We start from the raw sequence: 25795 nt of genomic DNA, 5'->3' as shown, positions 1-25795 counted from the left end.
CATCACAGACTTCACGAGTGAGCCACCTTATTTTTCACAATTTGTCTTTGATAATTCGGCAGCATTTTCCTATGGCAGGATCTTGATGAACAAGCTATGTGCGGTTGCGTGCGTTTGTAGAAATTTAATATATCGCCTAGGATGAATTCAGCCTGGAGATGGCGTTCCGGACGCAGAAGCGACGACCGGCATGACCATTGTTAATTCATTGTTGGACGATAAGGGGATTTATTTAAATTTCAACGAATGACTAGAAAATCGCAATCGATCGCGCGATGTAGGTATACATCGTATACGCTTCTGACCGAGGAAAACAAACATGCGTGTATTAAGCATAGAGATAATCACGAAAGTAAAGATGTTAGCACTCTGGCGCCGATACTAGCGTCCAATCACAGCTTGTACCGAGTAGAAAGGACCAATAGAATTCGGAAGGGAATCTTACGCTTTCTCGTCTGCTTCTGGACACCCTACCTAACCTCACAGTTGTCACAGTACCGTATGCTGTATGCATTTGACAGATAGTAGCGCGCCTCAATTTGTATATTTCCTCGACGTATGGGATTTTGTAAATCTAAGACTTAAATTACTTTCTGCCCAGTCGTTAAATTCACACAGTTGAAATGGCACCACAATTGAAAATATCATCCAGCGTAATCGAGGTAATCTTCGCAAGTGCCATACGTCACTTATATTCACTATTCAAAAATCATTATCGTTTTGAGATAGAGTGAAAATGCATTCTAGATTCAGGATTTATATTTTTTGACTCTTTAAATTATTTGCAGCGATTAAACAATGTGGACTACGCTTGTACTGGTCGATTATATGGAGTCGTTTACGAAAATACTCTCATGGTTTTAACATTTACCGTGGATGCTAAGAATGGTAGTGATGAGACTGATACAAGTCACATATATCTACAATTGAATATGCCTGCTGAAATTGATCTCTGTGGCGTACTTTCCATTGGGGGCAGTGAACAAGCCATACTCTATGCTTTGAAGGTGACATCATCTATAAATTGACCTGAGTGGAACATAAATTCATGTTAAATACTACTGAGAAAAAATTGAGATTGTATTTCATTTCCCGTTTTATTACCTATTCATAGGAAATCGATGTCACCGACAACCCGTTGCTCTTGAAATGTGGAATCAGAGGCACAGAACTGCAATCGTACTTTTATATTCATCAGAAATTGGAGAAAGCTGGGAGTCTGGAAGTGCTTAATGAACTTGATATTTGGCAACAATTTGCATACATTAGACTCGAAGCTAGTTTCCCAATTGTAACACGAAAAGATGGACTTTTAGAGGCTATTCAAGAAGCCAGAAAAAATGTATGCCCTTTGAACTCACCAGATCCTGTGATATTATATTTCTGAAACCTTAACGCTTTAACTTATTTTGCAGATCGCTTCAGGTAAGGTAGGTTTTTATTTACCAAAAAACAATGTCTACCTCTTGGGTGAAGAAATCGACACCAAGGACTCTTCGCTTGAATTTTTACAAGTACCAAGTGCTTCTCTGTACGAAGGTATTGGACATACCAAGAACATACTGAAGCGTATTCCTGAAATAGTTGTGAGTTTTATTAATGATTTCCATGTCGATGACAAAATGTTAGGGATTCGAAATGTGTTACGGAATGACTACAACTTTTTTTGTGAACATGTATTGTAATTTTGCTTACAGGACGCCATTTCTGCAGATATGTTCATAATATCAACAAAAGATGGAGTACTCGAGGAAGGCATCAGATGCGCCCCTGTATTGCAACATGTAAAACGTGAGTAGTTCGAGTATGTATCATGTTATGGCATTGGATACCAGTTTTTTCACTGTTTTATAGAGATTATCGTTTTATTTTTCAGAATCGTTTGAATGTCTTGATTGTCACCTGAAAATAGATGCGTTGTCCTTAGTCAGTCGTAATATAGGAATGGCCCAGCTTTATGCAGTCCTGGTTGAATCTGTGTGTCGTAATTTGAAGCTGACTGAACAAACTCTGAGTAATCAACTTGCCAAGGATGGGGCTGTCTTCAAATTGCCTGAATCGATACATTTCAAACCACGGGGGTGTGGGCATCTTTTCACAATAAACTATCCAGCTGGGTTTTCTGATGCCGACATGTGTAAGAAATTTCAACTTATACATAGGTACATACATAATAATTCGTAGTTGAACATATTTTTTATCAAAATTTCAGACCAGTATCGTAGGAGTTTACACACAGCCCTTGCCTTAGACATGACCAAGCCGTGTTTCCGTAAAGGAAATGCCCTCAAGTTCCGAAACGATGTAGACTTGAATGCACCTCTTCTGAATCCTCACGAAGCAATTCAAAACTCAGGAGGTTTCTTGGTTGCTTTATCAATTCCATTTTTGCTCAAAACGCACAGGTATATAAAATGATAAAATTATTTTCAGTCGCAGGTGGAAAGCCTAGCTTAGTCGATGGGCTTTACTCCTATCATCACTATATGCAAGACCATTTTGATGACAATGGCTGGGGCTGTGCGTACAGATCTCTTCAAACTATTATTTCCTGGTACATGTAAGTCATTGAATTGTGTGGTTACTTATTTCTTAAATTTGTTTCTGACTCCCTCTTTTATTTCACAGATTACACGGGTACACTGAAAAGTCAATACCAAGTCACCGAGAGATACAAAGAATTTTAGTTGACATCGGTGATAAGCCATCCAGTTTTATCGGTAGTAAACAGTGGATTGGGTCGACGGAAGTAGGATTTGTGCTGGAAACCTTATTAGGCGTAACTATAAAAGTACTATGTGCCTCAACCGGTCAGGAAATGTCCAGTCTTGCCTCTTCCTTAGCATATCATTTCCAAACACAAGGAACTCCTGTTATGATCGGTAAGTAAATTATTTACAGTTTATCAACTATCAAATTTTATCTCTACATGTAGCAATTTTCACACATTATCAAAGGTTGTTTCACAATATTCTGATATATTTCTGATCAGGAGGTGGTGTGTTGGCTCACACAATCTTAGGTATAGACTACAATGAGAATTCAGGAGATGTGAAGTTTTTAATTCTCGATCCTCACTATACGGGTGGAGAAAATTTAACAACAATTATCACCAAAGGCTGGTGTGGATGGAAGAATCAAGATTTCTGGAAGAAAGATGCATTTTACAACATGTGTTTACCACAAAGACCGATATGTATATAATGTTCTTATATGAAAGAGGCGTATAAATAATCGTTATATTTTTTTACGACTATAGTCTTATTGTTACAATAATCATATTTGGGACGTTGTTTTAAAAATATTTACCATTTATTTCCAGTAGATCAGAACTTGCAGTTTTCCCCCTGTTACCACTTTCTCTGCAAATTTGCTGTTTCAATAACTATTTGAATTCTTACAATAATGATAATAATCACTGCCATTTCTTACCATACCCGGTATGTCCCCAGAACTCTACATCAGACTTGTATGTACAAGGGAAGGGAAGAGATGGATTAGTGACCATCATTATGTGTCAATTGGTGAGATAATTTAGTTGCTGATATTGTAGCATTGCTGCAATACTGTAGGAAAGAAATCAGTGTCGTGACTTGTCAATTTGTTAAAAGAAATTTGAACATTTTTATTCCGGCACTATTTCTTTGACAATATTGAACCGCATTAACAAGTGTAAGTTGCAAAAATTTGTGGCAGTACAACTAATTTAGCTAATGTTCACATTCCGCCTGCGCTTTTCTGGAGTAGCTGAGCAAATCTATTCGTTATTAACAGCGACACATCTATGAATCTATCCACGCAGTTGTTCAGGCACGTTTCTGTCCGGCTGTCCAACTTGCTACCTGGTTTCTCCATACACTTTTCCCAACAGAAATCGTTGAACTCGTGTATCTAGAAGAGGAGAAATTTGCGCCTAATAATGTGCAGAATATAATTGTCAAGGTAAGCATACTCTTTACAGATATTTCTTATGAAATTATTTTAAACAAAGGCAAATGTGGTGCTACAGCAAAATGAATTGTTGGATATGACCTAAAATAATATAGAAGTAACGTCAAAATATTTATATGATGTTTGTATGTACAGAAATTAGCTGTAGTTAATCAAAAGAAATATCTATTCCGAATTTTTATGTAGGCAAGATCTGAACCAACATAACCTCACCTGTGCATTGAATTGAGCTTTTTGCTTTTCAACCATCAAAAATTCTTGTAATTCGGCCTCACCACTTTTCGGCTTTGCACTATCGTCCAAGGCAGATGAGCTACTGAATAAATCTGCCATGTTTTATTTCTTTGACCTTTTTTTTTTTACTTTTGTACCACTTGTGTACCGATTATTTCCTCATTAATTTATATTCTTTTATCTTGTACCTAGATCTTGTAGAAGTAGGTTGGCGAAATCTTTTTTACAAAGCGTTCCGAAAACGGCCATTTATGCTCCCTCTTACTTCCTGCATAGCGAGTACAACCGAGGGTGCGTTCCGAAATTAGCTCCCATGTTAAGCACTCGTATATTGCCAAAAAGAAGAAGTTAGTGATTTTACTGTGTGCTCTCAACGGCCGGGTTAACCTTACTTTGTGAAAAATGTTCAAAAAGTACGTATTGAATCTTGAATCAGAATTTCAGCGTCAATTTATTATTATTTTGGAAAAACTGAAGCCCCCTTTTTTTCATACACTATTTTTCTCCATTCCCAGATTCGATGAAAAGGATAGTATATCAGGTGTACAGCAACTGAAATCATCTGTTCAGAAAGGAATCCGATCTAAGCTTTTAGAGCTTTATCCACATTTAGAGTCTTACATCGATCAGATAATACCGAAAAAAGACTCTTTTAGGATTGTCAAATGGTAAGATCACATAAAATTTAAAAATAAAAGTATCATTTTAAGGTAACGCTCAATGCTTCAGACAATTGTGTAAAATTATGTCAAAATGCCACGAGCTCTAATTACTGTATTGTTCCAAATATAAGTCAAGGTTTTTAGTCGTTGGCGGTACCCACCAAAATCATTCTTGTCTTCTAAGCGAACCTGGTTTATGTGCGGATAACTACAAATAACATTTTGAAATACTGTCTCTGAATTGGGGCTCGTCTTATACATGGAACAATACGGTAATTGCCATTCTCTCAATGTCGAATGTATTTGGGATACTAGTTGATATGCATTTGATGTTCGAAGTTGTTCTTTATGTACGGTATGTAATCTTCTCTAATTATTACTAAAATCATTTCTATTTTACACACATTATCATTTATACATGTATCTCTGTTTGTCACGCAATGTTTACTAATAAAATTATAGCCACGACCACATCGAAATCATGGTAAACAGTGCAGGAGAGTTACTTTTTTTTCATCAACGGGAAGGACCATGGATGCCTACATTGAAGTTGTTACATAAGTGTATGTGAATGACATTATCAAGTCGTAATCTCTGGTAATTCTGGATTAATCAATCAATTTTCACAAATTGAGAGTTGTCTGAAATCTATATTTTCGCAGATCCATTTTTTCTACCGATACAACAAGTAGATAAAGGGGCAATTCGCTTTGTCCTTAGCGGTGCTAACATCATGTGCCCAGGTTTGACATCTCCGGGTGCACAAATGACCGCTGCTCCAAAGGGAACAGTAGTTGTATCCTTTTTTATTACTGGCAATGTTCAATTAACTGCAAATTTTTTTTTTCAATTGTAACATTCAATACAAAATTATCTTTTAGCATCACATCGATGATTGCTAATAACAAAGACTTGTCTACAGATCAACCGCATGAAAAAACGTATCTTTTGTGCACAAGTATCTAAGGTACGTTGTGTTTTCGTCTTGTCACTCTGGAGATGGGTTTGTCTTATTAGGAGGCATCGACATGTGATGGGTTTAGTTCCGTTAGATTTTTATTACCATACGAAAAAATATTCTATATCCAATTAACTCTATGATTCAGGCAGTTATGGCTGAGGGCAAGCAACATGCTTTGGCAGTTGGAATGACATCATTGTCAACTGAGGATATGTAAGTCGAAAGGTTTATAAATACAACTTTCAGCTTGGTTTCAAATATGAGAACAATTTTGGTTACATTTGCATCACAATAATAACTTGTGTTTATAAATTTCAGAGCAAAAATAAATAAAGGCGTTGGTGTTGAAAACTGCCATTACCTCAATGATGGACTTTGGCAAATGAAGGCTGTGAAATGAGTTGTTACTTTATTACTTACTGGAATGCCTGTAAAATAAGATTATTTAATTCCCTATTCAACCCTAATGTTTACTTTATTGACCTGAAACGCGGAACAAAATTAGCACATTCCCTCTTTATTTTCATCCCGTATCTGCGGAAAAAATGTAGCACGTTTCTCCCGTATTTGCAGTAATAACGATAATTTTTTAAATAAATTTTTCTAGTTTTCTCACTTTTTCAATTTTTAACTATTCCGCATTATATTATTATAAATTTTCAATAATATCCTTGTTTTTCAGACTAAGAAGTAAAGCCTTTCAAGTCAATAATGTGGCCAGAGTTGAGTCGGGAATAAAGTCCGACATGCAACACAGGAATAAAAGTCGATTATTCCTTTGGATCATTACTGTCCTAGTTTTGCTCAGGCAGCAAAACCACCCGCAGGAATAATCTTCGACTTTTTTCCCTTGTTGCATAATGTACTTTTCTTGTTTATTTCCACGGGGAAAAAAATGATAGATTAAATTATTTCGATTAATTACCTTTGATTGCTATTGAATATAATAGCACGCATTCAGCCGTTTTTATACAGTCTCAATGAACGTGATATCGCCGTATCTAGATAATAATAATTTATTAGATTTATACTGATGATTTATGTAATTCAATGACGTGATTCAACTTTTTACTGTACACTCGCTTAAATTACCGCATCCGAAATGATTAAATAAATGTCCAGTTTTATAGACAAAGTCTTTATTTCTATTACCATATTGATCAGCTCCAACGATAATCAGCAATTATTGTTAAGAAATCGTTTCAACATTGAGAAAACGCTCCAGGAAAAGATTAGCTGGGTCATATGTATGTTTTTAAAAGTATTACTTAGTTATGGTGTGAATAATGATAAAATACTGGATTAATTTAACCTACATTAATCAGTATGTAGCCAGCGTTATATAACCATAAATCAGAGTAAACTAGTATAATGACAAAAATACGATATCGCTACCGACAATTATAAGTTTTCCGAAACTAAACACCACTCCAATACAGTTATCAATAAAAAGGTTGTTTTGTTTGAAAATAGCTTACAAACTAGATTCGTGGATTTATCCGGATCCAGATTTAGAATCCATTTGTTGATTGTCCGCCTGGTTTTCGGGGGGTCGATCTCTGTCGCTGTGAATAGGTGTCGAAGTATACGAAGCGCCGGAATCAGAGCCAACGTTAGAACCTGAATTGCCATCTCCAACATTGTGGGGTGATTGAGGATGATAATGCGGACTATGAGGGCTGTGTGGACCGTGAGAATGTGGTCTACCCATAGAATGGGGAGCGTACTGAGAATAAGATTGGTAATAGGGATGAGCATACTGAGGATAAGGTTGATGGTACGGCTGCTGTTGAGAATACGCATAGGAAGGATGTGGCGGTCTTGGAGCCAACGGAACATTCTGAGCTTGCTGACCTCCAGCTGGTTGGTACTGCTGATTGTAACTCTGACCCGTGGGTATCATTGAGTTGACGTGAGGGTTCGGTGGCATTGCATTTTGAGATGACATTGTCTGGGGCGGCATGTTTTGATTGTGCGGAGGTGTCGCTTGAGAGGGTAGAGTATGATTCTGATGAGGAGGAATCGAATGATTGGGAAGAACGTTTTGTTGATGGGGGGTATGGGACGGAGGAGGTTGAGGTTGCTGTTGCTGCTGCTGAGGTTGAGGTTGAGGTTGAGGTTGAGGTTGAGGTTGAGGTTGAGGTTGAAGTTGAGATTGAGGTTGAGGTTGAGTTTGAGGTTGCGGCTGAGGTAGCGGTGGTAGTTGCTGCTGCTGCTGTTGTTGTTGTTGCTGATGCTGTTGTTGTTGCTGCTGCTGCTGCTGCTGCTGTTGTTGCTGCTGCTGTTGTTGTTGTTGATGATGTTGTTGCTGCTGTTGTAGTAGCAGTGGTGGTGGCTGTGCTGGCACAAGTACAGGAGCAATGGTTGGTGGAGTAGAAGGCTGGGGTGGGGGTATGCTTGTAGCGGTAGTAACGGGTGTCTGCTGGATAGGGCTCACTGCTCCTGGATATGTCACAGGTGAAGACCTCTGCGGAGAGTGATTATTTGCTTGCATCGTTGTTTCAGTTTTTACTTCTGTATATGGCGGCGAAAGTGTTTCTTTTTTCGTTTCGATAGGCTTATCCACATCCATGCTTTTCTTTTCTGATGGTTCGCTGTCTGTAATCTATAGGAATATACAGGTGTCAATTGATTATAAGCTTTGAATGCGAAACAGTCTTTGTTTTCCTTTGTCTAATGGTCTACTTCTCTTACTGACAATCCATATTCACATAGTGTATTTACAACAAATTGATAATACCTCAGGTTGAGATTCTTCGCTAACTGGGGCCGGAGTTGGCGTTGGAGTGGAATTCGGTGTTGATTCACTTGAAGCTGGGCCATCAGATCGATTTTCTTCTGTACCTTTCTGTCTGTCTCTTCGTAATAATTCATATTGACGCTCAACCATTTTATTGAATGCATCTTCATCTACTGCAGGCTTACAATGCTGATGGGATAAACGGTATATGAGCAGCGATTTCGTAGCATTCTAAAATTGTAAACTAAAAGTTGCTACCTACTTTCTTTAATTCATCTTGAAACACTTCGCTGGCTTCAATGAATTTACGTTTCTTTGCTTCAAACTTTTCTTCAATCTGTTGCAGCTCGGCTTCCAATTTTTTCTACAGAAGTATTTTATTATAATTATAAGGTAGAGGAATTATTACTTTACAATAGAAGAGATATTTATTTTGCTAACAACGTATGATTTAGATTACCTGATGCATTGTGAGTGACTGTACTTGGCGTCGTAGAACTTGCATTCTTTGAGTAGTAACTACAGAACGCACATCTGGTACAACGGTGTCGCTAAAGATCTCATTTATCAGTCTGTGATTGCGGGTGTATCGAGAATATGCAACGTGCTTGACCGAATATCCATCATCTTGATCTAGGGATAAATAGAAATAGAACATAACTCGGTGCCCAATTAAAGATTCCAAGTTTGTACAGTTGCAGATTCAATCAGCTTGATACAATTAAACTTTCAAGACCTAACACAGATTAGTAAATCCCAATTGTGCTTCCTTTTTTTCGGAATAATATCAAACTATGTATCTCTCAGGCCAAAAATTACGGTTTACAAAAGAAGAAATGGGTAGATAGTGAAAATATTGTCTACCGTCATCATCTTCTGCCGGTTGTATGTCTATCCTTCGGTCTTGGGCTGCCTGACTTTTACTGCTTCCAGAGGAACGCTCGTGGGTTTCTCGATCATCGCTATTTTGTTGGGCTGCACATAACATTGCATTAGACAGAAGTTTTTAAACATCCTACACTAAATGTTTGAATATGCATAAGCTGACAAATCCGGATCAATCTCTTATCTAACATAGAAAATTGAAGTTAAGGCTATATATGTAATGTTATGCAATAACGCAGCGAATATGAGATAGATTATAGACTTAGCTGAAACATACCAGATTTCCCCCTATTTTTTGCAGCAATATACGCAAGGTATGCAGGCGAATTGTGGTAAGTTTTTAAGCTTTTTTCATATTCAACCTAAAACAAAACATTAGCAATTGTTTGAAATTTTTAAAGTGGATTGTGAGGAAACTTCAGATGCAGCTGTAGTGGGTTGCCAATGAGAAGGGTTTTTAACACTTGAAAATCAGTATACTAACCTTTTCTGCTTCGTATTCTTCGATGAATTCAGTTTTCTCATCTTCCGGTAGGTCTCTCCACATCTGCCCGATTATTTTCCCTATCTCCCATAGTTTTAACTCAGGATTTTGAGCTTTCACTTGGTCCCAGACTTTTCTGCTGTATCTCATGTACGGCATCAATGGTTTCTCTGGAGGTTTCGGTGGTTTTGGCAGCCGGGAATCCGCCTAAAACATATCGCATAAATTATGGATCCTGTAAGCAGCTAATGATAGAACAAAATTTTATTTGAATAAATGCATATATACCGGTGCGTTTTTCCCGACTTTCTGTGGGGTAAATCCAGGATGTCCATGAGGTGTTTGAATAAAAGGGGTCTGCGCATCTTTCTGCGAATAACATAATGATTGAATTTTTGGATCAGAGACTTTTTACTGTTCCGTATGAGAAAGAAGGCTTGATAACTTACCCCTGTACTAGAACTACCGCTGGCACCGGAAGCTCGTAATCGCTCTGTAAAAATTATTCAACAGTTATAACTTCAGCATTTAATTTTGTCCATGTGGTAGAGGGTCATTTGAGGTTTATTATACATACGATTGCTAGAAACAACATTTGACGACGCCATGGCCACTTGTTTGTAATTCTGCGGTAACGCCATCCTTCACGTTTACAGTTGAAAGTGAATGAATGACTCGTCGAAAGACAGCCTACGTCTGTCGAAGCAATAATTTTTTATTGTTATATTACAATCAAAGATTTTTTATGATATAGGAAAATGTGGGAAAGTATGAGAGGCTCCAGTTTCTTAGCAAGTTTCATTTGCATCGCTTGTAATATAGTCGACAGAAGGGTTGCGGGTCCGTTCGAATTGTCTGTAAATTAAAAGTAATCGACTGTGCGGAATCCCTACTTTGGGAAATGAATATGTGTGAAAATTCTACTAAGTCTGTTGGTGATAATGAACCAAATTCCGTACACGTAAGCTTCGGCCACCCAATTCGAAGGAAAGGAAAAATCGAACTCTGACAAGCATTACGAATAAATGAAAGTACTTACTTTGTAAGAAAGAAACCACCGTCAATCGTTTCAGAGGTAAAACCTCTTACTGAATAAAAGTTAGATATTACAACAGTAGCACTGATCCCGCGATTCTTTTATCGTAATAAGAGTAACGAAAGTTCACAATTCACGGTACGAAACGCCGAAGCGTCGGGCGAGGTTCAAGAATTTTATAGAATGCTCATAGATGCCCAAATCAAAAAAGCATAGTTGTAAGCACGTATCTCGTAGATAGCGTCTAATTTTCAAACTTACAAAAATCATCAACAGATGGCGGGTGATGCTTACAGCTAATCGATGTGACGTTAGCAGCAGGCCGAACTCTCATTCGAATCTTTCACCCGCTTTTGATACCGATTGGGTCTACTTTTAGGACTTTATTCGACTACATTCACGTAAATATTCGTCTTTATCAATTATCTTTGTCAGAAATAAAAGCTGAACTAATTAAACGCTGGATCATAGCGCTATTTGATTTTTACGGTCAACGGTTTTTTTCTGTCCGCAACGTTCGCATAAACAATTGATAGACGATCGAGAAGCCATATTGTTTGTCAGTTCCAAAGCCGAATCTTATCTCGCGCCGTAAAGAATGAGATTTTGACTGTAATTTCGTGAGTATTGAATTGAAAAAGTTAACAAATTCGTAATACATTTGTGATACTGTCTGTGGTAATATTTACATAGTGTATTGTTCAAACGGTATTAGAAATATACGAAGCTGTTCAGCCTTCGGTGAGTTACGAAAATTTGTCGGTTCGATTTTCGTTTCGTGTAACTTATCAAACGTATAGTTCAAATGTTTGTACGCGAAAAGTGATCGTAACGGATTGTCCAATTCTCTTGAGGCAAGGATAACCCTACGTCGAGCTGATCTTTCTTCATTACATTGAAATACAGGTATAATATAAGAGATTTTCTGTAATTCTGTTTGAAAATGCGATATATTGCACACATAAACGTAATTCATTCAGGCTTGATATGAGCATCACGTGTGCAAGCTTTGCCATATACCGAATTATTAATTATCGATATCATTGTTGGTATGCATATGCTCTAAGTTGCATGGTACGCAACATAAAGAGATATTATTTCTGAATTCAGCAACGCTGGCATGATTTTTCCGGCTTTAAATTAAACGTTGAAAATGGCGTCGTCGAGTTATTTTACTCGCATTCGGAACGCAAATCCGACGATCGGTAAATTGGTCATGTTTTACGGAACACGTGCCGGAATGCGTTTCAATCGTCAACAGGCCGCAATATTTGAAATCAGAGCGGCTCGAAACCATGTGATTGCTGTGTTTACTATGGGATCAAACTTGCGAAGTGCAAGATTAATAATAATTTGATTGTTTTCATTGAGGCTTACTTCTACGATAGTAACTGAGCCACTTCAGGTAAATATTACTTACAGTTGCCTACTTAAACTCATTAGTTAAAATCGAGAATGTTATTTTTAACACCCGTTGACTTTCATTTAGAGGTTATGATGCCGCATTCAAGAGATAGATCTTCTTGAAAAGAATATTAATTTTATATTTACACATTTTTTTACTCAATATATGTCGAAATTAACTACTCCAAGGCTCTTGTGCGATTACCGCGTGACCCAAAGGAAAAAAATGTGGAGCGACATAGAAGAATGTTATTACTAGTGCAGATGACTAGAAGCTATTGCAGAATGAAAATTCAGGGAAAATAAATATTGGTTGGCAGTGTGCTGCCTTTACGTGCAGAGTATTCCAAGCAGGGTTTAAAACGTTGCGCACCAATAGCAATATTCCTCTGTGACGCTTCATGTGCTCGACCAGCGGAAGCACTCTGGTATGCGAATGGGCACGTCATTTATTTCTCATCCATTATCTTATTAAAACTATTACCGATTTTTTTTACCATTACCAATTTTACCAATTTTTCACGAGCAGATAAGAATCTGGACAAGATGAGCAGCTCGAGCGAGATAATCATAACGAGCGATGGGACAGGACAAATGTTCAGTGCGGCGGGATGGGATCCTCAGACGGGCACTCAGTTGGCAACCTACAAAAACGGAGCCAGTCTCGGCTACAACACAACAAATATAATAGCGGACTCTTATTTGCTAGCAGCAGATGCCACGAAGCCGCGTCTGTATTTTTGGCCTCTAAACCAGCAAACTCCGGTGGAAAACATGCGTTTCGTAGCCCCAGGAAACGTCACAGCGTTGACCTGCTCTCCGGATGGATTATTTATCGCTGCTGCTATAGGAGAGAAGATCTGTATCTGGCAGACGAGTACTGGAGTTCAACTAGCCATTGTCGCGAGGCACTACCAGACTGTAACTTGCCTAAAATTCACCTCAGACGGATCGACATTAATCAGCGGTGGCGACGACGGTCTTGTATTTGTCTGGTCTTTATCCAGTGTCGTGAGCACGACCGAGAACAACATGGGAACTCGGCAGGCAGCCCCACTCTACAGCTTTTCCGATCACTCGCTGGCCGTGAAAGACTTATTTATTGGCAGATTTGGTATTCAAGGAAGACTCGTCACCGTGTCTCTCGACTGTACCGCTAAGATATATGATCTCGATAGCGGTACACTCTTGTTGAGCCTTGTGTTCGGCGTGCCTCTCACATCGGCAAGCATGGATCTACGAGAGAGTTATTTATTTGTTGGATGCACGACTGGGGACATTTTTCACTTTAATTTACACTCGCCTCCCAGGGGCAGAGAGCATCACGTCAATCAGACCGAGGAAAGTTCCACTTTCAAGGGCCACACCAAGGCCGTTACTTGTCTGTCTGTGTCCAGTGATTGCGCATCTCTGCTTTCCGGATCCGCGGATGGATCCGTCAACATTTGGCACATTCCGAGCCGCCAAATCGTCAGGACGATTCCTCACAAGGGGCCCATCACTGCCGCATTTTTTACTAGGGCAGTAAACAACTTTTTCACCAACGATTTGAAGCCTAAGCTTATACTGCACAGTCTACAGAGGAGGCCCGACGCGGACTACGAGAATGACGTCATCGAGGTTGTGAACGGCTGCCGAGAGCAGGATCTCTTGAACCCTGAAACCTTCTTTAACAGCAATGACGTTCTTTCGGACGGGAGTGATTCTTACGCCGAGTTGCAGAAAGCTCAGGAAGAAATTAAAGCACTCAAAGCTACCAACGCGCAAATGTACAAGTACGGTGTAAAGTTGTTACTGAAATAAATGTTGGAATTTAATTTACAATTTATTTCAAATTCGGCGATTACCAAACACTTCAACATCGGTTATTGATTTAATTTTCTGAACGGACGTTAACTCCGTAAGGAATTCGGCAAAGTCCTTACAGTCAGTGTGAGGGATTCGTTTCATGGAATCGTCAGGGTTATACCTGGGCCAGAAAACTGGTGCAAAGTAATATAAAATACGCGAGAGAAATGAATTTTTGTCAAATCTAAGCTGTAAGTTGGAGAGTGTTGTATACCTGACCAGGGTAATAAAGACAGTGAAGAGTCGGCTAGACTTTTCATTCTCTCGAAAGTGGGAAGTCTCGAGTGTGTTGGTTGCAACACTGTGATATAGAACTTGTCGGGAGTTCGAGAATTTGAATTAAAGTCTTGAAACCCATCAATCAGACGGATTAATTTTCCACTCTCGGCTCTGCATGGCTATTAACTCGAAGAAGCTATATCAGAGGCGAACCGCGCTCGGTTGGATTTCTATTTGGTGATGAAAATTTTCTCACCGACGTTTCTAATGCGAACCATTTGTTAGTAGACTCGTTCCTCCCGCGAGCGAAACACTTTGCGGTTTTGGCGGTTGAATCGCGCCTGGAGCTTGATGCGGAACGTCGTAAGTCATATTGTTCAATCATGGCTCGTGACAATTAACCAAGGCAATTAAGGCAGGGTGACGTTGAGTTAGCGTCGTGTCAACCGTCTAACCGGTCTACCTATATATACATAATAATATATTATCGCCGTTATAACTGCCCCATATACGCATATGCATATATTATTGTGTTACAATACTCGTATTATTGTATGCATGTGTCGTTTATGCGTAAATGCGACCCGCGATAACGAATGGATCGATCATTTGCAGGCATAGTACATGTATATGCATCTGGTGCGAAATCTTTCAAAGGCACTAGGTGCATAGTAGAAAACTGTTTCTTCCCTTTCCTGGAGGAAATTCCATTATTCGCTATTAGAATTTCCTTTTGTTTCACTTGCACTTGATTATCTAGAATTCGTTTGCGCATGTGAGACACATTCTGCAGCTTCGTTTCTCATGTATATGTATATATATATATATATATATATAGCCGGTGTTATTTTTTATCGTCCTGAATTATTCCTGCAGGATTGTGGCATCCCGCAGCTGTATTATATGTGCAATGTACGGCAGGCGTGACAATATCATTCTGCAATAGCTTAATCTCGTTACCCCGATCGTGTTAAATCCGCTGGCATCGGTCATATCGAAAGATATTATATACAAGGGTGCACGTGACATGTAACTCTCGTCGGTATGAATTCAAGGACAGACGCTGTTCTATCGACGTGAAAGAATTTTGAATCCAAAGAAAGTCGCTTTGCTTCATGGTTATTTGTGAAAAATAAATATTCTCATCTCGGCGTTTATGTACGCGTGTTTCAGGTGGTTAAATGAACTGCTTTGTAGGCTTGTTAAGGATACTTTATTTACATGCATGGATCTCCGGTTCCATTAGGTCGTTCATTTGAATGGAAAAGACATAAACGGAGCGATAACGGAGCACTATTTACCGTTTAAAAATCGCTCACGGTCCAATGTCTGTTTAATTAAGCAATAGTTCACGGAAACTTCCCTTGCGCCTTTGGGGTTTGTAATTTTCCGACATTGTACACGTCACTCTCTAAATTTAAATCAGTGAACATTCACTGATTTCCAGTTATGGGTATACCACTGGAAAAAATCAGTACAACATTTTTTTTTTTCGAACAAACAGGGTTAAACGTTTCGCTTGTGTACATAAGAATAAGTTTGTTAAAATTTGAGCTGTTGATGTTAATATTAAGATGCTTTGCATCGCACTTTTCTATTTTCCATAAGAATAACGCGGGAAAGATGGGTTTTGCTCCTTCTGATTTTTATAACTATCTACCGACGTGTCGTGCAGAAAATTCACAATTATATTTTTGTAGGGAATTAAACGCTCTACAAAAAAGGTTTCTTGTCATTTTTTGATAAATCCACTCTTTCAAAAGTTACAGGGTGTCAATTTTTGATCATAAATAACTTTTGAAAGCGTAGATTTATCAAAAAATGACAGGAAACCTTTTTTTGAAGAGCGTTTAATTCCCTACAAAAATATAATTGTGAATTTTCTGCACGACGCGTCGATAGATAGTTATAAAAATCAGAAGGACCAAAGACCATTTCTCCCGTCTTACTCTTATGGAAAATAGAAAACTGCGATGCGGAGAATCTTAATATTAATATTAAAAACTCAAATTTTAACGCGCTTATTTTTATACCCAAACGAAATTTTTAAGCCCCTTCGCTCGAATTTTTTTGTTTTGTTTTGAATAACCCTAATATACATGTATACTAGGGTGGTTCCTATTTTGGTTACGTCGGAATTTCACCACGCTCACCCCATAAAAGTAATTAACATATATAGAAAAAAATCTGGCTAAATCCCTGAATTTTTCCGATAACTCTAACACACCCCGCCAAGTAGTTAATTACTTTAAAACTGTATATTATTAAATAATTTCCTTTGACTGATTGGTAGGAAATTTAATGCTCTACAAAAAAGATGTCTTGTAAAATTTTTGTAAATCTAATATTTATTCTATCTAAAACCGTCTAATAACCACCATATATAGGTATACACACTTACGATTCAGTCAATTTTCAGTCTATATAAACTGTCGATTTCTTTTCTCGATGAATTTTTATTTACGTTACCGACATTGAGTCGCTTTTTCTTCGATCATTGTTAATTTTTTCAAATACAATTTCGCCCCGACTTCCTCTCCATTCGTCAAGGTTAGCCCGGCTTCGGTATCTCTTAAATTAGATAATATCGCTGACACGACTTTATACATTTATGTTAGAATATACCATATACATGTAAGTACGTACGACGTTCGTACGTATGCGGTGACGAAACGTGCCTCGGCTACAGATGATAGACTTTGACCAATAGTTTTGATACAGAATCGCGTGTCGTAAACACTGATATGGGTGCACCTGGGGAAAAAATAGGGTCGCAACGAAACGGAATGGGAAGGGAAGAAAAGAGAAACTCCACAGATAATGATAAGGAATGACTGTACCGGGGATCTGAGGAATTTACTTTCCCCATTGCATTAGCCCCAAACGGGGTCGCTGCTACCACCTCGTGTCTAAACACGGTCTCGCACACTTTACTTCTCGTTTGATTGACAAAGAGTCAAATTGGGTTTTTTCTGGACGACCGTAAGTTTGCTGTACGAGTAATAGGTGAGCCGAAGACGAATATTGAAAATACGCGAGGCGAAAAGACAGTTGCTTTTCACGAAAAGCACGAAATTGAGGTTAGGGTCGCGTAATGTTAGATGTTTTGCTACAGCGCATGCGCGCGGTACAGAAAATATCGCTTTAAACTCCTCCGCGCATGCGCATTCGCAGACTCACTCGCTCTACCGTCGTAGAAACGGATACTTTGCGTAGGGAAAACTGTTGCGTGAAACATGCTCGCGCCTTATGTAAATGATATTTTCTCTTGCAATCAAAGCTTCAGCGCTACTCGTTTTTAGAAGTGACGAAGTACGTTTAGGCCGGGCAAACAGCGAGAATTCTCGGATTCGCACCGCGTTAGATATAAACCAAATATTTTCACAGCGAGACAAAAACCGAAAGCAATTATTTCAACGATCTTAGATTGTGTAACGAATGTTTATCTATATACGTATATACCCGCCCCGCATCTTTTCAGCTTCCTCGTATTTACTCGGGACAAAATTAACACCATGAATTCTAATGATTTTTAGCACGAATAAATTAAATTGCACTCAGCGCATCCGTGACGTGATTTTTGTCGCTAGAAAATAGAGAAAATCGAATTTGTTATACACGCGGGGAAATCTCGAAAATTTTTAACGCCTACACGACTTACGGTACATTAAAAACAAAGTTTTTAATTTACTCTTCCAAAACCCCTGCAGCTTGGTAAAATTATCTTTTTCAATAATTTTTTTCGTCCAATTATAAGCGCACGAACGTTTTGTCGTACGATTTGAGAAGGGGTGGAAAAAAAAGTGGCAAAAGTCGTCAGAATCGACAGGATGTAATTTGCAATTCGCCTTTTACCCTGTAGTATATAATATTTTCCACACGTCGATACGGTCGGCTGACGTCATGCATTACTCATAAAATTGGCTAAAATAATCATTGGTGATCGTGTTTAATTGCCGGAGGGGATACAGTTATACATTGTTAATAATTTGGTAGGTTAATTAAATTCGAGAAGCCTAAGGTACTGTCCGCGTGATGAAATTTCGGGTGTCTCGGGGTGAGGCGAGGGAGGGAGGGAGGGATGGAGGATTGAAAATGAGTGTAAAACGAGTTTGTGGGACAAAAAAAGTGGCGTTTTCAAGGAAACGGATAAATTTAAATCAGCATGGCGCGAATTCGTATAAATACATTTTACATGATGTAGATATAGGTATGAAGGAAATTTTATTTTCGAGCACGTACCAATCTGGTTTTACTTTGTAAATTCGTTTTTTAATTAGTTGGCGTGAGACCGAGTAGGAAGGGGTAGAGCGGCGCCAAGAAAAGCTTCGCACCGGCACGTGGGGGTGGCTTAGGGGCGCCGGGCGTCGGTGGGATCCGGGTGTGCAGGGGTGGGTCACCAGGTATAAAGTTCACCGAAGCCAGGGCACAGCATCCAGTGCCACGATAGTAGCGAAGTTCGCAGCACAAACTCGATTTTTTACTTTCGCTTTCTATTTTACAATATTTCATCCGCACTCGTCGCAGCTCGAGTGTATCGCATAAAAAACGCCAACTTGCACCCGGCACCTTGTGTTTTCCGCCCACTTCAGAGATGAAAGATACTCTGTTTTTCGTTCTGGTTTTATTAATCGCTACCATCTCGCTCAATCGTAAGTGAAAGCACCAATTTCCTTCGCCGTTAAACCCCGAGAGGTTTCTCTGCGAGAAATCAAAAAATTATCGGAATATGGTGGAATACAATGTATATATATATATATATATGCTGTTCGCTGCGGAAAACGCATGACAAATCCACGAGGAGGTCGTACTCGACTTTGACGTGTGTTTTCAACCCCGATTTTTCACGAGCCAAACTTACACTATTTGGATTAAAAATCTGACAGCTTGCACAAAGCTTTTCGGCTTTTCCGACACGTGAAAATAGTTAGTCCAAATCGATCGGTTGACGATGCTTTCATTTCGTTGTAATTATTTTTCCTAAAAGATTCCGCCTGTGTGGCTCTATCAGTTTTTTCTTTTTCCTTCTTCAAAGTGAAAGAGAGAGAGAGATTAAGGCCGCCATCTTTCTTGCAAGCGCACCGAGTCGCTCGGGGTTTAAGCCATCACGCAACGGGCTTCGTCAATGCCGGAACAACTGTCGACTTTGAATCCTAATAAACCAGACGATGTCGTATCCTGGCGATCGTGCTAGTTCTGAGATTCCTCTCAAGCATTTTGATGAGATTAGGGTGGGTGGCAGCCGCCAATAGCGGAAGGACTCGGGCTTGTGGTAATTGGTATACCGCCCCATCCTCGCGAGATTGCGAACTGTTGAGAAATCGTTTCGGATCCGTTAGTGTTTTACCTTCTCATTGTGCACCACGACCTCACGTACAAGTTCCAAATTGAACCGCGGCTATAAATTCATTCTTCCTTCGGCGAAAGCAAAAGGAATTTTTATCCCCCCTCCCTCGTGTTTCGTTATACTGAAAAATATTTGTTTTTAATCGTTTCGATATTCTTTATTCTTCTTTATAATTACACAGTAACTTCGTTGATTTGTCATTCCGATCATAATACTATTCAATTTTTTAATATTCTTGTTCAATCTCCAAGATCAATGGAACCAAAGACGAAGAAATACGAAAATCGCACTAATTTTAAATCCGTTTCGACAGATGCTCGTAGCCTGAATGAAAATTCTTTGGCTCTTGTTTTGCAAGAATAATTGGAAGACGAAAGAATAGAATTTTTTTTAAGCTAAATACCGTTATCAAATTATCCGAACCTTGAATACCAATTCCAAAATTCGATCGAAGCTTGCGCGTTTCGGAGTAAATTGAGGTATCTATTTCGGTACTTAGTATCCATTTGGATACTAAAATTGAGGACAGAAATTACATTTTCAACTTTCAAGCGTCAATATTGTAATTCGTCAAGAAAAAACGAGGAGCGAGGATGAAAGACAGCGTGAAACGGGCGAAATACTCGCCCCGACTTGCGGAGACCTCGATGCCGAGCTTTTCACCGCCAGAGTCAGCAAAGACGTGATACTACACTGGATCTTTTTTCCAGGTGGGGAGGCGGGCAGATCGATCAAGATAAAGAAGCAATGCCTGAATCTTCTCGACTATCCACGCACCGGCAGGTCCCCAAAGATGACGGAGTTCACTAGAACGGACAGAGCTTCCGGCTTGATTGCCTATCCTCGAGTTGGACGCTCGGATTCGTCCGATTACGACGCCATTCTCGATCTCAATTATGACGGTGAGAGTCTCTAATTCACTTGACGATTTTTGGTTCTTTTATAAATCTACTTTGACTTTGACATTTTTCGCCCTGTGTAACGGCGAAAGGCGAGAACTGTGACGATGAAATTGAGCATCGAGTGAACTCGCCTCATTTTCACGGAGTGATTGAAGTAAATTTATTCGGTTCGGACTCTGCGTCGAGTATTAACAACTTTCGACCCTTACGGGGGATGAATTTATTCGTGGTTCGGGAGAGGCCTTAAGGGTCCAGCTCGGCAGTGCTGAGCTCGACCGATCCTTCATCCTTCGGGGACATGGGTAAAGGACTCTTTGACGCCCCCGAATTCCCCCGGGGGTGTTAGTTGGCTTAGTAATTTTGGATCGTTAATTAGGAGACGTCATACGCCAAGGTGTATTACAGGTTACATACTTCGTCGAAATTTGATGAAAGAAAAAATCTTCATAGATTTCTTACGAAATGTCTTTTCTCCACGCTTGTAAAACTTTATATAAGTATGAAAAATAATTCGGAAAAGAAGTTTAACTCTATTATTATGATTCTTACTTGACATGATTATTACCGAAAGTTCAAAATTTTTCCCTCATTTATACGTTTCCAAGCACAGCTTAGCAGATTCAGCGGCAAATGGTACTTTCGTGTTTCATAGTAATTAAACAGTTTTGATACCAAACCAAAAAAACCAGGAAACGCGTATGCATGTAGAGTGGGAAAGACGAAGACACAGAGAGAAAGAGAGAGAGAGAGAGAGAGAGAGAGAGAGAGAGAGAGAGAAATACAGGGGTGTGATGATGATAAATCGTGTCAAGCAGCTCCACTCCATGAATCCTGCACAATGCATTTAATCATGTCTGCACGTTACCGCACCTGCAGCCCTCAGAAATTCCACGACGCTTTTAGATATGACCCATGAGGTGAAACGGCAGGGTTTGATACCTTTCCCACGTGTAGGCCGGTCTCGCGACGACGCCCGTCCGTCGTCCTACGTGAACGGGGCCTTGAAACTAGCGAAAGCCAAGCGAACGGGCGACGCCGTTTCGAGCGGTGGGATGTGGTTTGGGCCTCGTTTGGGACGCCTCCACAGACGCGGTGAGGAGCCACAAGCGGAGGATCAGCAATGGGCCCGTTTGCCGATACGAGGTAACTACGATCCGCAATGTGCTTTAATTGAAGAGGACCTCTAGAGGACCGGAAAACCGATGTATCGACTCGCCCTGTGATATCAACTTTATATATAGTTGATACACGATACTAGACACTAATTTCGGCACTTTTCAATGGCGATTTTATTTTCAATTACGCTCGCTCTTTAACGAACCAACGGTGAAGAGATATTTTTCGAATATGACGGAGCTGAGAAGTGGGGAGAAACGTTTTTTAAGGGTGGGGGAAGCATGCTTATTAAATGACACCTTAACAAATATTAACTGACAATGTAAACGTTGAACCTCGGGGAAGAGTAGCGGAGATCTAGAGATGTCTCGTCTCGTCTCGTCTTTCTCCTCTACCTACCAGCCGAGGTTCAATTAAGGTTAGGTCTGGATAATCCCGGCTTCGTTCCTTCCGTCGTTCGTTCATTCCTGCCTTCGTTCGGATCTTCTCTTTCTTTTATATTAATCTCAAATGAAATTGTTTCATTCCCCAATTACTTCTCAGGTCACCCGACTTGGTCACCCTTGTATAATACAGAGGCACTTAACTTTATCCTCAGTATCAATAAATCCCTGTCTAGGCAACCGTGAAAAATCTTGTCGGTTGCGAACTGCTTTTTTCACTGTTACTGTCACTTTTATAAATTAGGAAATACAAGTTTTCTTTCCTAAATCCTATAAGTCTATACATATATTAGTTCCTATAATACTTAATCTGCATTTATAGTTGAAAACACAATTACTGGTTTACTTTAATATTTTTCATCTATATAATTTAATTGCGTATATTATATACATACATGAGTATATTTTTTTTTTCTCTCACAGTCTGCGTCAGCTTGAGTATACCTAATAATTTGTCGGGTGAATCAACCATGGAAAATAAACAGCAACAACTTTTGTATTCTTTTGTTATATTAATGTAATTAATGACGCTTCATCTCTGACGTACTTTCACTCCATCAAGGTGATACACACACACACACACACAGACACTGACGCACATGAATGTGCGAAGAAAGCGCAACAGCAGAGCGTGATTTTTCCTGAAAGAAGACGTAAGCACGAATTAGCCATACGGTATAGTTCAGGTGTACCGCGGTCGATTATTTAATTGGATCGTCAGACCACCGAGGCACGGCGTATCAATTGTCCACGTGACCTACCGAAAGAGATTAAAGGTATTTTGCTGTTAATACAGAAAAATCCATACGTTTCCGTGGCTAATACTTGCTTAGGGGAAAAATTCTGGCCCTCTTGATTCAGGAAAGCTATCATCGTCTATTTGAGAAAAAAATTTTGAATAGCTCGTAGTTTTCTATTTTCAATATCGCAATCATTCGGGCACGAAGGATTTTTCTCAACTTGAGGAAATATTTAATCCCGCATTTTTATTTTCATTCCAATTAAACCGATCAAGTCGGTAGATCTGTAGTAGTAACCGCTGTTGGTAATCAGGCGAAACGCTGCAGTAGTCGAGAATGTACAGAACCAGACTTCCGTTAACCGATATATCCGTACGCGGCAGTGAAAATGGTTCTTGAGATCAGACGCAGCGCGTTGATGGTGAGTAGAAACTGCCGGGTTCGGCCAAACACGATGCGGCAGTAGTTACGGTCGTCAATGGATCAGACGAAAGAGCGCTGCAGTGGTAACAACGTTATTTTTCCAAATTTCAGTATAGCGTTTCGTTTGCACGCAAGCTCTGAGTATATAAAATCTTACGTGAAACACACCGGGTGTCTCTCAATGTGTAGAAACGCAGATTGCACACGTGGAAAAATAGTAGATACGCGAAAATAAAAAAGTGAAATCTTGTGTAACGTGAAACTTTCTTGTTGATAATTTTTTTATTATAAATTTAGGAATTTCATTTATTACACAAGAAAGTATTTGGACAGCTGTACGCAATTACCTAGATTGAATTATCATCCGCGATGCTGGTATATATATATATATATATATATATATATATACGTACATATATGTATACTAAAAGTTTTTATCCCCGAGGCCTAGATTGGAGGGAAAAAATATATCCTTGTTTTATTACCGGGGATTAGAAGAGGACGAGAGAAAAAAGCGAGGGAAAACAGGGAAGAGAGTATACGCGGTAGAAAGTAGCTGATTAATTTATCACGACTAAGGGCGTCTGTTTTCCTCAAGGGTGAAGGTATCTATGTTTTTCCTTGTTTATTTATTTTTATTTTTGTTTGTTTTTTTTCTTCTTTTTCCAATCCGAGTCAGTAAGACTGTACGAATAAACAGAATAAATAAATGAATGTGCATAAAAAGCTCTCAGTTAGAAAATTGATAGATAAGTGATATTTTTTGTATTGAGTGAAAGAAAAAGAAAGAAAGAAAGAAAAAAAAAAAAAAACAATCAACACAGCTAAGGAAAAGAAATGTAAATTTTTCCCCTCTTCGCGTTACATGCGACAAAGATGATATAATCAGTAAATACGTAGCATCTTGGACGAAGTTCGGTTTCCCTATCCGAGGGATAATGATCCAACCCACCATTAATTTACGTTACTTACGGACCCGAGGATCGCGGGGGCTTTATAATAATTATGTACGAAAGATAAACCGAGCCATCCACAACCTGTCGACCCTCAAATGAGTAACGGGACCGGGCGATATGCTACCGGGGACTAAACAATAGAGTCTCTCGGGTTCGACGACGTCGTCGTCGTCGTCGTCGTCTTCGTCGTAGTTCTGCTGTTTGCACGGGGTTCGGCTTATCGGGATTCCGGGCAACAAGAAGGTGGAGTAAAAAAAATTGCGGAAATTATTTATCCGAAAGCTTGCTGCACTGTTTTTATCCAAATTCCGGGAACTTCGATCCGGAAGGATTGAACTTCAAAGAGTGACTCGAGCTGTTCGATTCGATATTTCATTCGACTTGAAAAATCAATCCAAGCTTTCCGCGAGCTTTTACTACGTCTGTTTTCATCGAGACGGGCGAATTTCTTTCAACATAGAAATGAAGTTCAGCTTTTCAGTAGGTTTTAGAAAACCGCGGTTGTATCTGCCCTGACAATCTACCTTCTCTCCACTGAAAATATCTGTTTTTCTCCCTTTTTCCGCCTTGCCCTATTCTCATCCGTACTTTTTCCGGGCTTTTCCGCGCAAACGAATTACCGCTGGATCGTAAAGGTAAATAATTAGTTGGACGCCGTTCCCGGTTCTCGTGGTAAGGTAAGGGATAAGGGCTGGCGTATGGGAGGCTTCCGGGCCGATAGACATTTCACTCTTTCATGATTTCGATCCCCTCTTTGCCCCGAGCTTAATGAATTGCGGACCGTTCGACCTAATGCATGAGATCCCACTTTACGAGATGGGACAATTAAAGAAGACGGAAGAAAGGAATCGTTTCATCCCCTGACCGGAAGTATTTATCCCGTTATAATTTTGAATATTATTTATTTTTTTCGAGCCCGTTTATCGGCCGATGAAGTAAATGGAAATAAATAATCTGGCACTTGCGTGTTTTCCCGCAGAGTTTCAGGGCAGCGTGGATGAAAAATCGGAGAACCTTACGCCGAGGAGATTAGTCGAGGAATCGGACGGCGAGGAAGCTCAAAGTATCTCGAACAACGGTGTCTACTAACTTAGTCTAATTCGACCTGATCTAATCTGTATTATCTTTACTTAACGTAATCTAATTTTGGGGTGTAACGTAAGAATATATCATGTATACCTTTATGTGATGTACGCTGTTTTTGCCCGACAATTATTGCCTATCGAAAAGAATGTTGAGCCTCGGCGCTATCGATGTACAATAAAATATTATGCACGAAAAGTTGAAAATGAATGAAAAAAGAAAAACAACATCAATGATTAGAAAAATCAACGTTCTCGGATATATATATATATATATTACGCTCTGTTACTCTGTTTGACAAAATGTTGTTCATGTTGTAATCTAACACCTAATCGTCACACCATCTTGTGAATTTTATTCA

At 39.4% G+C, this 25795-nt stretch overlaps 6 protein-coding genes across 8 annotated transcripts; 4 read left to right on the top strand and 2 right to left on the bottom strand.

Annotated features, from left to right (window-relative positions):
• Positions 1-452: 452 nt before the first annotated feature.
• Positions 453-3296, top strand: LOC124412288 (ufm1-specific protease 2). Its single transcript, XM_046892035.1, has 10 exons — positions 453-662; positions 789-1007; positions 1115-1342; positions 1416-1586; positions 1698-1791; positions 1877-2137; positions 2213-2359; positions 2434-2560; positions 2629-2882; positions 2993-3296. Exons 1-10 carry the CDS (start codon positions 624-626, stop codon positions 3202-3204), a joined length of 1752 nt encoding a protein of 583 aa, XP_046747991.1. The 5' UTR covers positions 453-623; the 3' UTR covers positions 3205-3296.
• Positions 3297-3604: 308 nt separating this feature from the next.
• Positions 3605-4354, bottom strand: LOC124412289 (mitochondrial import inner membrane translocase subunit Tim8). The gene is made up of 2 exons (XM_046892036.1): positions 4165-4354; positions 3605-3891 (listed from the first exon to the last, which is right to left on the bottom strand). Exons 1-2 carry the CDS (start codon positions 4282-4284, stop codon positions 3718-3720), a joined length of 294 nt encoding a protein of 97 aa, XP_046747992.1. The 5' UTR covers positions 4285-4354; the 3' UTR covers positions 3605-3717.
• A 146-nt stretch (positions 4355-4500) lies between these two features.
• On the top strand, positions 4501-6269 carry LOC124412251 (malignant T-cell-amplified sequence 1 homolog). 2 transcript variants are annotated; one of them, XM_046891977.1, is made up of 6 exons: positions 4501-4598; positions 4701-4853; positions 5310-5410; positions 5510-5643; positions 5954-6021; positions 6127-6269. In XM_046891977.1, the coding sequence occupies exons 1-6, from the start codon at positions 4588-4590 to the stop codon at positions 6206-6208; spliced, it is 549 nt and encodes a 182-aa protein (XP_046747933.1). In that variant the 5' UTR covers positions 4501-4587; the 3' UTR covers positions 6209-6269. The 2 variants fall into 2 exon arrangements, with proteins under 2 accessions (XP_046747933.1, XP_046747935.1); XM_046891979.1 differs by having other exon boundaries at positions 5954-6043; positions 6074-6269.
• Positions 6270-6925: 656 nt separating this feature from the next.
• LOC124412250 (putative mediator of RNA polymerase II transcription subunit 26) lies at positions 6926-11130 on the bottom strand. The gene is made up of 12 exons (XM_046891976.1): positions 11067-11130; positions 10954-11021; positions 10495-10562; positions 10367-10410; positions 10206-10286; positions 9918-10124; positions 9711-9795; positions 9413-9535; positions 9009-9181; positions 8811-8912; positions 8549-8737; positions 6926-8413 (listed from the first exon to the last, which is right to left on the bottom strand). The coding sequence occupies exons 3-12, from the start codon at positions 10556-10558 to the stop codon at positions 7304-7306; spliced, it is 2178 nt and encodes a 725-aa protein (XP_046747932.1). The 5' UTR covers positions 10559-10562; positions 10954-11021; positions 11067-11130; the 3' UTR covers positions 6926-7303.
• Positions 11131-12181: 1051 nt separating this feature from the next.
• LOC124412401 (WD repeat-containing protein 18) lies at positions 12182-14174 on the top strand. The gene is made up of 2 exons (XM_046892243.1): positions 12182-12358; positions 12887-14174. The coding sequence occupies exon 2, from the start codon at positions 12904-12906 to the stop codon at positions 14158-14160; it is 1257 nt and encodes a 418-aa protein (XP_046748199.1). The 5' UTR covers positions 12182-12358; positions 12887-12903; the 3' UTR covers positions 14161-14174.
• A 4698-nt stretch (positions 14175-18872) lies between these two features.
• Positions 18873-25694, top strand: LOC124412360 (cardio acceleratory peptide 2b). 2 transcript variants are annotated; one of them, XM_046892166.1, is made up of 4 exons: positions 18873-19076; positions 20482-20673; positions 21628-21816; positions 25331-25694. In XM_046892166.1, the coding sequence occupies exons 1-4, from the start codon at positions 19019-19021 to the stop codon at positions 25438-25440; spliced, it is 549 nt and encodes a 182-aa protein (XP_046748122.1). In that variant the 5' UTR covers positions 18873-19018; the 3' UTR covers positions 25441-25694. The 2 variants fall into 2 exon arrangements, with proteins under 2 accessions (XP_046748122.1, XP_046748121.1); XM_046892165.1 differs by having other exon boundaries at positions 21577-21816.
• The last annotated feature ends 101 nt before the right edge of the window (positions 25695-25795 follow it).

This window comes from Diprion similis, chromosome 11, assembly GCF_021155765.1.
Source record: "Diprion similis isolate iyDipSimi1 chromosome 11, iyDipSimi1.1, whole genome shotgun sequence".
NCBI classification, from domain to species: domain Eukaryota; kingdom Metazoa; phylum Arthropoda; class Insecta; order Hymenoptera; family Diprionidae; genus Diprion; species Diprion similis.
Note: the sequence above shows the minus strand (reverse complement) of the source record. Positions and strands in the feature narration are given on the sequence as shown.

Excerpts from the sequence above, each read along its gene's own strand:
- LOC124412289 (XM_046892036.1), bottom strand. The coding sequence starts at position 4,284 with ATGGCAGATTTATTCAGTAGCTCATCTGCCTTGGACGATAGTGCAAAG. Across the intron at positions 3,892-4,164 it reads AAGCTCAATTCAATGCACAG|ATACACGAGTTCAACGATTT; the intron begins GTGAGGTTATGT and ends CTCCTCTTCTAG.
- LOC124412251 (XM_046891977.1), top strand. Across the intron at positions 5,644-5,953 it reads CTCCAAAGGGAACAGTAGTT|GCAGTTATGGCTGAGGGCAA; the intron begins GTATCCTTTTTT and ends TCTATGATTCAG. Across the intron at positions 6,022-6,126 it reads TCATTGTCAACTGAGGATAT|AGCAAAAATAAATAAAGGCG; the intron begins GTAAGTCGAAAG and ends TATAAATTTCAG.
- LOC124412250 (XM_046891976.1), bottom strand. The coding sequence starts at position 10,558 with ATGGCGTTACCGCAGAATTACAAACAAGTGGCCATGGCGTCGTCAAAT. Across the intron at positions 9,536-9,710 it reads AAAAAATAGGGGGAAATCTG|TGTTATGTGCAGCCCAACAA; the intron begins GTATGTTTCAGC and ends TGTCTAATGCAA. Across the intron at positions 8,738-8,810 it reads TTCAAGATGAATTAAAGAAA|CATTGTAAGCCTGCAGTAGA; the intron begins GTAGGTAGCAAC and ends TTATCCCATCAG.
- LOC124412401 (XM_046892243.1), top strand. The coding sequence starts at position 12,904 with ATGAGCAGCTCGAGCGAGATAATCATAACGAGCGATGGGACAGGACAA.
- LOC124412360 (XM_046892165.1), top strand. The coding sequence starts at position 19,019 with ATGAAAGATACTCTGTTTTTCGTTCTGGTTTTATTAATCGCTACCATC. Across the intron at positions 19,077-20,481 it reads CGCTACCATCTCGCTCAATC|GTGGGGAGGCGGGCAGATCG; the intron begins GTAAGTGAAAGC and ends TCTTTTTTCCAG. Across the intron at positions 20,674-21,576 it reads TCTCGATCTCAATTATGACG|ATATGACCCATGAGGTGAAA; the intron begins GTGAGAGTCTCT and ends CGACGCTTTTAG.
- LOC124412288 (XM_046892035.1), top strand. The coding sequence starts at position 624 with ATGGCACCACAATTGAAAATATCATCCAGCGTAATCGAG. Across the intron at positions 1,343-1,415 it reads TTCAAGAAGCCAGAAAAAAT|ATCGCTTCAGGTAAGGTAGG; the intron begins GTATGCCCTTTG and ends CTTATTTTGCAG. Across the intron at positions 2,360-2,433 it reads AGCAATTCAAAACTCAGGAG|TCGCAGGTGGAAAGCCTAGC; the intron begins GTTTCTTGGTTG and ends AATTATTTTCAG.